A 12,379-nucleotide genomic window follows, 5' to 3' on the forward strand; every position below is an offset into this window, starting at 1 on the left:
ATTTCCTTTGTATTCTGATCAAAATATTCTCTATGATAGTTATCTTCTTCTCAATGAAGATCGAATCTGATCCATCGACTTTCTTCTTGATTAACGAATCGTCGCTCTTTCTTTTATTCGACAGATTACTCGAGTCAAACTATCGCAAAACATCGATAGGAAAGAAAAAGTTCTATTTCGTTGAACGTAATGAAACAAATAGGAAAATAAGTTATATAATATAATATATAATATATAATAAAATAAGTGTGATACTCACTTTGGCATGTCCTTGAAGTACCCGTGCGAGTGCAGCAAATCGTCGAGGAAATACACGTTCCTCACGTTATACGAAGCCCTAGTCTCGTTTCTAATCTTTAACGCTTTCTGCAGCACCCTCTTCATCAAATCCTGCCACGTAGCGTCTTTCACTGGCATGATCACTTCGTCCACGTCCAATAAAGCGATATATTCGTACTCGTACATATGCTTGTACAAACAGTCGTTATAAGGAATCAGTTCGTTCTGTCTCTTATGATTGGTCTTCTTTGTCAGATACATGTGTTGAAAAGCAGGAACGTTAGGTTGCCCACCAGGTAACGTCAGCGGGGTCACATGGACCATTCCTAATTTCTGATAATGATCTAGAATCTTTGTCACGTTAGGATGAACCTGGAGCTGATAGAAGAAGATCTTGTCTGCGCCTAACAGGCTGATCAACTCGATCCATTCGACCAGTCTGACAGACAAATCCTCGTGAAGGAAATCTAGACCTTTCACGCAGACGGCAAAATCTTTTTTACGTTCTGGCTTATTGTATATGACTCTAAGATTATTGCTGGGAGTGTCGCAGCTCTTTTCTACCATAGAAACTGAAGCCGGAGGTCCCTTCGACCAATGAGACTGGGGAATCTTGCAGGCAATTACGTACGGCTGATAGATTCCCTGTTTGTAGTTACCCCATTTAGGGTACCAGATATATTTATATTCCATGGTCTCGACAATGACAGGATCTCTTTCCCCGTCGTACCAAAATTGACAGTGAGTCTTTACAGTAGGCTCGATTCTATCGATCATCCCAACGATCCTAACGGCTGGCCCTATTCTCGACAGCTTTCTACGGTCGTAATAAGCACCAAACAATTGAAACGTGCCGTTACCGGTTCGCATCGTTTGCCAGTAAACGTTATTGAACTCTATATCGTAGATAGACGGATATTTCAGATTGGAACAGCTGTAATTGCCTTTAGTCTTGCTCTGACCAGCAGGATATTTGCTGTTCTTGTTCCAGTAAGCTAAAGGCAGACTAGGTATCCTCTGTTCTATTTCCTCGATCAACTCTTCCTCTGTTTTCGCTGGTCTTTTATCCAACAGTGGCTCCAACTCCGAAGGATTTTTCGTTGGATTGTTGGATATGGTGGTCAAAGTGGTTAAGAGGCTGGAACCACCGGAATTCGAAAAACTGGAGTCTGCCGAGGATCTCTGCAAGAGATATCTGGAGAGACCGAGACTGGAAGAGCCACGGTTCTTCATTATCTCGCGTCGACGATAGATGTCGTCGAGAAGAAGGTCGTTAGCGGACTCTTCGGCCGTTGGTGTCTCTCTGAGGCTGTTCTCCACATGACGGAATTGCACCGCCGCGATCATCACCAGGCCCCAGACGAACACGAACAACAGAGCGCGTCTGACGCACCTGGACCCCACGCCGCCACAGTTCTGCCACTTCATGCTGATCGACTAGCTGCGTATCGATTGGGACACGCTGGCTCTGTGGCCCCGGCTCCACTCACGCGGACGTCCAATCGTGTTGCGTCTGAAATCAAATTGAATAATGGTTACTAAGAGAAAGTATTTTCTTTCCTGTAATTATAATAATTATTATAATAGTACAATAACATAAAACAGAACTCTCTCTCTCTCTCTCTCTCTCTATCTATCTATCTATCTATCTATCTATCTATCTATCTATCTATTTATTTATTTCAATGAAATTTTTATAGTTTCTACTTTATTAATTTGAACCTGAATTTCTACTATGCATTTTCTACTTTCTTCGTATAGAAGAAAGATCATAGACAGCTCAGAGAATCGGTGAATTCTTATTATACGAACTAATATAAGCTATTCGTCTCTCGACAAATTCATATAAGCGGAACTCTACCGAGCAAATTTACTTCTGTATACTTGTTTCATATTTTATTAGGACGATTATTAAGCTCCTTTTAAACTCATTGTTTCTAATATGCTAAAAAGACTGTCTCGGCGGTAATATCACTTGCTACGTATAATAAACGAGATAAATTAGTATTGGAGTATTTGAACATGTATTAATTTCCAATGATCTTGGACTTTTTCACGTCTTTGTAGGAATTGTTAGATCGTTCGGCCCCAATGTCTAAGTCATATTTATTGAAAAAGAAAGAAACGTACAGACTCGATATTCAAAAGCGCAAAACTTTCTTACCGCGAATATTAGCTCTAGCGACGATGATTCCGTCGGTTTGTTCAAACTATTTTGCAAACTACTATCTTCGCAAAGTGAAACTTAAATATACAGGATGCTCCAAAGGATACGAAGATTGAGAGTACAGAAAGCATAATAGTATCTCCTGGGACGAACCGCGTTGGTTCGCCTAACGTTTGGGAGGAAGTCGATAATAACCGGAAGCGTTTTCCCGACAGTTGACGCAACCGGCGAAACTGGAGGATCGTAATCAAACTCTTCCTCCTTATAAATCGAGTTACAAGAAAGAAACAAAAGGAGATTATCCTACAGTTGTTTTTACTCGTCGATAATCCGAGACTATGATCTTCGACGTAATTGCTCTTCCATCGAGGAAAATCTTTTCCTGTATACCATTAAGCTTGGGTTATTACTTGCGATCGCTCATCCAGAACAATATTACCATGAACTAAATGACTTCGAGGTTAGAGTTAGAGGTCTTCGTTGAACTCCACGTTATTACGATCCTGCTCTTGTGAAATTATCCTTGAAACAAAATCTTGCATTCTAAATTCTACGGGCATTGCTAAATTACTAAACTTAAAATATATTTCCATTCGAAATTTCTGACCATTTTGTTTTCGAATTGAAACCATGAATTCTAAGACATCGCTAATCTACCAATGATACTTTGAAAAAATCGCTTCTTTCGATTTACATATCTTCTTTAATTCGTCGTTAATATACCGCGGATCTTCACGCGCTTAGATGCATACGCGTGGAAAATTAAAAGGTACAAGACCCTATACAACGCGCATGCGAGAATACATAAAATATCTAAAGGACAATATTTACTAATTAAAACAAATATCTGCCTGAGACTTGCTTTTTTAACTGCGTTTATAGGACTACGAATTTGCGTGAAACCGTAAACTCGGATTCTTTCGCAATTGTCAACTTCGATTGTTCATTTTCAATTCGTTCATTTAAAATATAAAAGATGTTACTTGTTATATTTTCTGCCTGTGATCGTGAAACAGTGTACACGTAGAACTCCAAGCGATTACGATCCTGGTTTTCGAAATTATCCTTGACCTTTTTGGCGCTTGGGATTGTAATAATTTCCAATTTTATCGTTTTTCAATTTCAGTGGTGTACATGGAAAGCGAAAAACAAGCTTGGTAGACAAACGGTATGGTGGAAGGCTTATCTGGAACGAGTCGACCGTGTCAAGGTATCAAGAACGATACTGGACTTATTGCGGTAGCTTTCACGCCTGGCCGAGGAGACAGCTTTTATTCGTCTGTTTATTTATAAACCGGGTGTAAGTGGCGGAGCGTGATACGAATTACGAAAGGTGGTGAATAATCCGCGAGGAATGGAGGGGATGGCTTTCGACTTCTGTATTTTTGTACATATATTTCTAATTTTATTTTCACTCTGAGCTTATTCCTCGAGATATTACTTGCAAGATATTACACCTTGAGTTGTAAGTTTTATTTTATCATAGCAACGTCCGTCATAGCAAAAGTAAGACATTTGAATGTAAAATTTTATAAAATTAAGACAGAAAATGATTATAGAATTAAGAATTTAGTACTTAGGATTTAGGCAAATCGAGAATCGTAAAACTAAGAATTGATAATGCGTCTTTTATATAAATATATTGGCGTAATGGACGTTTGGTGCGATGAGCGTTAAATTCCAGAAAATTAGAGACGATCAAGGTAATTGCTAAAGATTTAAAAAGATATCGAGATTCGAGATCCAGGCAGATACGTAGGAAATTGAAGACGTTGGACTTGTCTCTGTACAATCGTAAGTTTAATGTGTATCGAATAAAATAAAAGACCATGACTAATAACCAATGGTTCGCGGCTCGAACGTACACATGGTAAATTATTAACGTTAATAGCTAATAAGTTGCGTAGAACAGTAGCAACGGAAAATCTTGCGATATTCTCGCAAAGAAAGAAACGATTACATGACCGATTTTACGACCTTGCTAAGTCACGTGGCGACCTTGCCAGTAGGAATGAAGCAAAGCTAAGATATACGCATTACGCATAATAGCCTGTAGGATCTAATGAAATGTTAAGTTGATTCACCGACTAACAGCATCGACGAACACGTTGAATATCTGATCGATTGTGAAATACGGCATTCCATCCTTTTCAATTAATGTCTAATCGAAGTTAAAGTTGTTATACCTATTCTAGATGATTTTCAAAGTTTATCGGAAGTTTACAGGACATTTAATAATCGCAGGATTCTGACAGAGATTATAATCTTAGAGGGCCGGGTACTTAAATTTATTTTTCAGATTTTTATCAATTCTTATTAAGCAAAACTTTACTATACACAGACGCGTAAACTCCGACGTTTATTCAGTTTTACGAACCAATTATATTACGAAAGCTACTATAAAAATTTACTGTAATTTCAAAATCACATATATTCGATATTTTATAAGAACCAGAAACACAAGTTTAAGATATATTCTACACACACTATCTGAGATTCCCAGCTTCTACCGTTTCAGATATTTCTATGAATCTCTTTTAGCCAGAAGCTCGAATATTTAAATGTAAACCGATTGTTAAACGTAAATTTTAATTTGGTCGATTTTACGATTTCGACGTGTCGTAAAAGCTGCGCTATCGACGATAACACAACCGGTAGCAGATAAAAGTCGATTATGATCGGTTAAGAGACCCTCTCTGCTAGTCGAATCCTTGTTATCCAACCACGCCAGAGAAACAGTGAGACGCGCAGGCTCGGAATACGTGGAACCGGTTATGCTGATGGCAAAGTGTTTTTCACCTTTTGCACCTCCCTCTACCTGGCCATCGCCCAGCCGCTCGCGAACACACCGATGCTCTTTCGTCTAGCTAGCACGACGCTGTCCAACTTAAGTTCCAGAGCTTTTAGTTGGCGAACCTTTTGTCCGACGACGTGTTAACAGGCACGTCGTCGAAATGAAACCTTCGATTCGGAGACTCGGGAAGTACAAATGCAGTTTTCTCAAGAAACGAAATGAATAAAAGAAAGGACGTATCACGCGTGTACTTGCACAGACTCACGAAGGTATTCGAGTACGCGTTACACTTTGCAATCTCATTAACGATATTACCAGACTCTATTATCGTGATTATATCGATAGAGTTCAAAAGGAATCTGAAAACGTATGCAGGAATTATTTGATATTTAGCACGAGTATAATATTTCACGGAGATTACAAAAGTATTTAAACGGTCGATTATTCGCTACTTTTGTAAGCCTGAATATTTAATGGGACCATCTTTAACACCTTTTACATGCTCAAAGTGGATATTCGTGTCGTATGCTAGTTATGTACTAAATATATACTCGCAACAAGTATCTTTTGACTTGTTTATAGATTTTGACGATCGTGATAGTCGAGTCTTGTCACGATGTTAATGAAATTTCAAAATATTTCACGTAACATTCACCAATGTAAATATACAAGTTTTCTATTCAAATACCTCCGTGGGCATCTTACCGACCCAACAACAGCTAATTGTCATATATTTCTTCGTCTTGCGTATTTCTGGTTTCTTGCAGAGAAAGGAAGCGAAAGAGAAAGAGAGATTACGAGGCTCTCGGATTTGATGAGGAAAGTTTGGAAGAATAATTGAGTTTTTAACCTTCTATAACGAGTTAAATACTACATATTCAAATGAGAAGCCAAATTGATCGATTCCATTAAGATAAATTGATTCTTAGGAAGTTAAACGTTAATCGTAAACCCTCTCCTATTCGAATGAAGAAGTTTGTATATTTTATAGAATTAAATTTCATTTTATCTATTTATTACTATGTCACTATATTTCATTCCTATATCATAAGACTGGTCCCCGATGATTTATTGTAATTATTTTCAATTTATTTCTTAAGTCTGTCATAATTTATCGTGGCTTGAGATTCGTTTAATATATTATAATTTATCGTAAGTGATCTAGTAAATATCGTTTTTCTTTGATAAATAAGATACATTCGAGTTATCAAAGATTTAACGATTAATAGGTAAGTTCCTTTTTAGAGTAACTTTCTGAGGGGTTACTTACGAGGAGGGTTGGTGTGTAGGGAGATTAAAAGTTGAGGGAAGCTTCAGAGTGGATGAAGTTTAGTGCTTTGGGAGGATCATTGTAGGAATTTTAAGACTCTCCGAGGAAAATATTTTATTTAATATTTCTATTTAACGAGTATGGAAGTTTTTATACGTTTTACGCGTCTTGGGAGGATTATAGGTATTAAGGTCTAATTTTAATCTTAACAAATATTTTCACTCGCAAGATACGTTTAATCTCTTCAAAAGAAACTTTGGAGTAAGAATAGAAATCTTTCTTTTCGAAAGATCTCCAATATTAAGCTTAACTGTAATCCTTCCATTACAAGAGCATATTTCTGAAAAATGTTGAGTAAAAGTAAAATATTCAGACGGAAGAAGGATTCTAAGTTCTTCGGAAATTCAGGTTCAAAGTAAAAATCTTTCCTTAAACAGGAACATCTAAATATTCGTTATTCGTTCTATCACGAATCTAAGAGAAAACCAAAGATACCAAAACGTTGCTAACGAAACGAAAACCAAAGTACTACGAAAGTACCAATGTCCTTCTTGGGCCACTGGATTCAGAAAAGTCAGTCGTCTAGGCGTTTCGATGAATGGGATATCGCGTGCAAGGGAAAGTGTCACGCAGATCTCTCAATAAGCGAACTGTCCTTGCAATTTGAAAAAAAAAAGTTATCTCGAATTCCATCACGAACTAGCTTCGCGACACGACAGAATTCTAACTAAATTCGATTTAAAGACAAGAAAAAATATGTTTGTTTTAAGCGGGAAGAATGATAATCCAATAAGCGATAATCAGCGATCGGATGGAATTTCAAATAACAGAGAGAAATTTTGAGGCACGCGCTTAAGCTGGGCGTATTCTAGAATCGCAGCGATTCGAACAAATAATTTCGAAACTTATCGCGAAACTTATCACGAAAGATGATTAGGCCTTCTAGCGGTCCCTAAAATAAAAATGTACGGTAAGCAGATGTATCTATTTTTATTTGCTTGAATCTCTTATGTTTGTTGAAATTGTCACGAGGAAATTAAATTCGTCGATTATCTGGAAAACTGAAACACGGAAGATTCGATAATACTGATCGTTTATTGTTGCGTTGTAGAGTAATTTTTCTGACGAGTGGAGTCAATTTTTCTGACGAGTGGATCAAAATAGCTTCTATTGGTTGCGTTATTTTTAAGTTAAGTGACGTACGGAAGGATGGAATTTTATTTTTGAAGAACGTAGGATTTCAACTTGAAAATCACTCGATAGGAATATCGATTGATTTTGATCCACACGATTAAAATATAACGTGAATATAAGAAATAATATCGAAACAATTTCATTAACTCGTTTAATTTATATAGAAATTACTGTTAGTAATAAGTAGTAGTGGTAAGTAGTATCGCTATTAGTATTAATAACTTGTAAACTCTTCTATCCGAATTATTAAAACGTCTATTAATTTTATCTAACATTTCGTCTAGCTCAAAAACTACTGAAAAATCAAAGAACTACAAGAATATTCCTGGCTGGAAAGCGTCGCTTTGTTGCGTGTAGCCAGCACACGAGTTGAGTAAGTTTGCCAGGTCGAAACGCTGCAGTCCGCTGTACCCTGAGAGAAACTGGACACAGAAGCCGTAAATTCGTCAAGGTTAGGGACTGGGCGTGTCGTGACACAGCTTGGCGATAAGTCAATCTTTATTGGGAACGAAAGATCAGGACCCTATACCATTGTGCAATATCTGGAAGCATGGAACTTTCTCGATAACGAATCGAGAGTAACGAATCTAGACTTTGGGTGCTGGGCTTAAATTCCCAACATTAGAATGACCACGATAACGATTTTGAACCCCAATATCTGACGTGTATTAAGATAGAGATATTCCAAAAATTCGATGTAAACGCGCGATATCGTATTATAATTTTTACAGAGATACATGTGTTAAGTTACGATATACGTATAAGTATATATCTGTGTATCTGAAACTATATTTTAATTTTATATATTTAAATGTTATAAAATAAATTTTAATTTTAGTTCATGACAATAGCAATTTAACGAGCGCGGTAGAGAACGATAGATCAAAATTGCGAATCTTAACCTAATGAATTTTTTACGTAGATTACGTGGATTAGGAAAAACGTTCACATTCGAAAATTTCATTATATTTCATGGAAGAATCACACTGTTTAGTACACGAGACACATCGTTTTGCTATTTCATCGAGGATGTCAAGCGTTTTGGATCTTTTTAGTGGTTTTTAAAAATTGTAATGCTTTAAAATAAAATAACTGTGAAATTAGATAATTATAACATAAGAAAACAATCGCGAGATTACAAAGATTTCAATAACGAAAGCAATTGCAATCGTCGACCATTCCCAGTTCTCCACGTAATCGTATCTCGTAATTACATCTCATTCTTCGACGTATTAAAGTCTCCTTATACTTGGTTCAAGTATCGTATCGTTCTATGCAAGAAAAATATACTTTACCGCTGCAACGTAGAATATACCTCAAGAACGAAAAAATTGCAGATTCGTCAACTCCGCTGTACGATCTTTCAAACATCCCAACATTCGACAATTCCTCTAAATTCTGCAAAACGCGATAACCACGATTCCTATAATTACAATGTAAAGAATCTAATAAAAGTGGAAAAGATTTCAAGCAAACCCATTACGACCATCGACCTCTACGTTTCTCTGCGCAAACTACCATTCGCATTCGAAAGTTTCATTATACTCGAGCAAAGAAGCATGCCGTTCGACAGAGCGTTCGAAGACAAAGCGTTTTGCTATACGACATCCAGCTCAACCATATGGAAAGTCGACTGGAGAGAGCGACTGATGCTGTTGCTGTACGTGTCTGCTCCAATTGCGATTTCTCGCTTACGCGTGCTAATTAACCCTAATTGTAGCAGCCTGGGGAGAGAAGCGGGAGAACCAGAGACGATTTCACTCGTCGAGGATCCTTCTCGTCGATCTTCGCGATTCGAGAGTAAGATACCATTGCGATGTATCGTCCACGATCGTAAACAGACACACATACGTGTATACATACACGTGTCACGCATGCCTGGATTCTTTCAACACCGAAAGTTCCGTGTTTCGGTGCTCGTGTATTACTCCTGGCAAACCGCTGGTTACGTGGAACGACAATTACGGTTATGTCAAACTTGGTTGGTTTGGCTTGTTTGCTATGATGCTTCTAACCACTCAACGTCGTAGCGTGTTAAGTAACGAGAGTGCAGAAATAAAAGGCGATTATTAGACTGCGAATTTTTATGCATTTTTATATTTTTAGAAACACAACTAGACCGATGGAATTTAAATAGAATTTCGTTTCATCTATCGTTTGTATCGTATTCGCTTGTCGTATCGAGACTTATGCCTATTACAATATTTTTCTATATGTACGCGCTCCATACATTTTCTCTCTATCTTTATTACTATTCCGTTCTATGTCTGTTCCTTAAAACTAAATCTTAATCCGCTTAATTTGTCCAAACTGTTCATATCTTAATTTAATTTTATTTATATTCGTCCGTATCTTAATTTCTTCGTTCCTTAAAGCCATATCTTATTTCGCTATCTGTCTTTGTATATCTATATCTTAATTTACTGCGCGTATTATTATATGTCTTCTATGCGTTAGTCTTTGGATTTCACTTACCAAATATCTATTCTGCGTGTGTTTGCATCGCGTACGTTTATGCCGAATTTACAGATACAAAAATGCTTGCGATTCAGAAAAATATGACTCCTTATATCAAAATTTGCTATTCAGTGGTTACGAGATGACGATTTACTTTTGGAAAATATGCGTACAAGTATTAATAGGCATCTATTTGTATCGCCTTTTATTCATTTTGTAACATGAAACGATTTTATGTAACGATATTATCTATCTATCATAAAAAAGACAGCTTCTTTCATTTATGCCACAAGATAGCAAATTGATAGTTTATGGGTTCTAATTAATGTACTCTAACGAGTCATTTAAAACCAATTATCTATTTCAAAATATTATTTCATAATATTCCCCTCAGCATCTTTAGCTTTTAGCGGTTCTTTCGAAGAAAATACACGTTCTCTCTGAGAGCTAAATTCTGAATAGTTTTTCTTTTACTTAGCACAATTATTAATTGCATAGTATAAAATTAAGTTCTATAGGCTCTAAAGTCCCAGAGACCCATTATTTATTCCTCGATGGTCCGCATAACAAACGACATCGACTGTGTTTGAACCTTATTCGTGCATCGACGATGAATGAGGTCGATCATTGATCGATGAAAGATCATTAAATATGAAAGAAGGAACGTATCGGATGATACTCGTTTCTGTGTCATGGAATTGGTATTTTAATGATAATTGAATGATTCCTAAAACAAAGTGTCTGCTATGGAAATAGCTATCGCCCAATGTCCTTCGATCGCTCGTAGTAATTTTTTTTATCTTTAAAGTTGTTAATCTCCAGTCCGACTCTGTTAATGAGACGCACTACCATTATCTCTATTTAAAATCATCTTCGTACTCGGTGAAAGGCTCACCGCACTAAGATAGCATCGAGCAAGTCATCGTTTGCAAAATCGGAACATAACTTCAATCATGAAAACCATAATCGTTAAACAAAATTCTCTAAGAAACCAACCACTCGAAAAGAGCGATCCAAATTATCATTAATCGACCAAAAAATGATGAAATCCCACTTGATATATTGGAAATAAATCATGCGTAATTAAGTACTCTGCAATTAACGAAGATAAAATTATTACTGTTGCATAGATCCCATCTCGTGTTGGCGGCAAAGGACGCGTGTACCTTGTACCTTTAACAAAGAGGTTGAAAAAAATTCCTACGAGTAATCTTTGAGATCTTTCCAAGAAAAATCTCCAACTCAGGTGGAACAGCACACGGAAAAGCTTTGCTGTCTCATATATACTCGAAGTAAACGAGGAATTTCTTAACAAGGATCTAGTCACCAAGAACCTCGATCGTAGACATCAAATTGCATTAGCAACATGCATACCTAATCTGAAGATCTAACCCACCACCAGTCTGCGACATCTGCAATCGTTAAATTATCGTCAAACACATCCCTTTAAATCGTGCTAAATAAAATTATTCTCGCGACAAGTACCTTTTGAAAAGGAACTTGAAGCGAAAATCTCTGTGATAAAAATCAAGATTCAAGCGTTCTCTCCCCTCTGGAAGATATATCGTTATTTAACAAAATCTCTCTCTCTCTCTCTCTCTCTCTGCATTTATCGCATTATCGTCGCTAATAACCAGAAAGGTTGATGCGACGTTGAAATTTATACAAAGAGAAAAGATTACAATTTTTGTAAAGTCGATTTCGACCTCGATACACCATAATTAATCAAAGTTTTTGTAGAATGAATCTCGATCGCAGCAAATAAATTACAACTATCGACGCGATTTCCTACATTGAAACGCTTGTAGTAGATAAAGTAGAGGTTGAAAGAAGCAAGCGGTCGAGAGTAAAAGGATCGCACCCACGCAGCGATTCATAGCAATATTTATAGGGCGATGGAGTTAAGCGACCGGGTTAAGCGCGATGAGACGTTTTAGTTAAACGAGCTGCCTGCAGCGAATCGACCGACTTTGTCTGCGATTATATTGCCATCTCGGTACCTGCAAGATACCTCGTTAGCTAAGCAAGATTAAATTGAAGAGAAAAAATTATAATTACGCTTTGTAAGCGCATCAATGCGTAAAGCTTGTTAAACAATGAAAAATTGTTCTCTCACTGTAACGTTTTTTCTAACTCGATAAAATAACATTTATTACCAGACTGCGAATATTTATGCATTCTTGAAAAATCTACAGACTGTATACGATTTCGAGATTAA

At 36.9% G+C, this 12,379-nt stretch overlaps 1 protein-coding gene across 2 annotated transcripts in view; it reads right to left on the reverse strand.

Annotated features, from left to right (window-relative positions):
* Nucleotides 1-12,379, reverse strand: part of LOC117234970 — a 65,947-nt gene that overhangs the window by 1,771 nt on the left and 51,797 nt on the right. For both annotated transcript variants that reach the window (XM_033496567.1, XM_033496566.1), the window contains exon 2: nt 260-1,792. In XM_033496567.1, coding sequence (XP_033352458.1) covers nt 260-1,707 — 1,448 coding nt within the window. In that variant the 5' untranslated portion in view covers nt 1,708-1,792. The remainder of the gene's footprint in view (nt 1-259; nt 1,793-12,379) is intronic.

This window comes from Bombus vosnesenskii, unplaced genomic scaffold, assembly GCF_011952255.1.
Source record: "Bombus vosnesenskii isolate JDL3184/JDL3185 unplaced genomic scaffold, Bvos_JDL3184-5_v1.1 scf7180000013311, whole genome shotgun sequence".
NCBI classification, from domain to species: Eukaryota; Metazoa; Arthropoda; class Insecta; order Hymenoptera; family Apidae; genus Bombus; species Bombus vosnesenskii.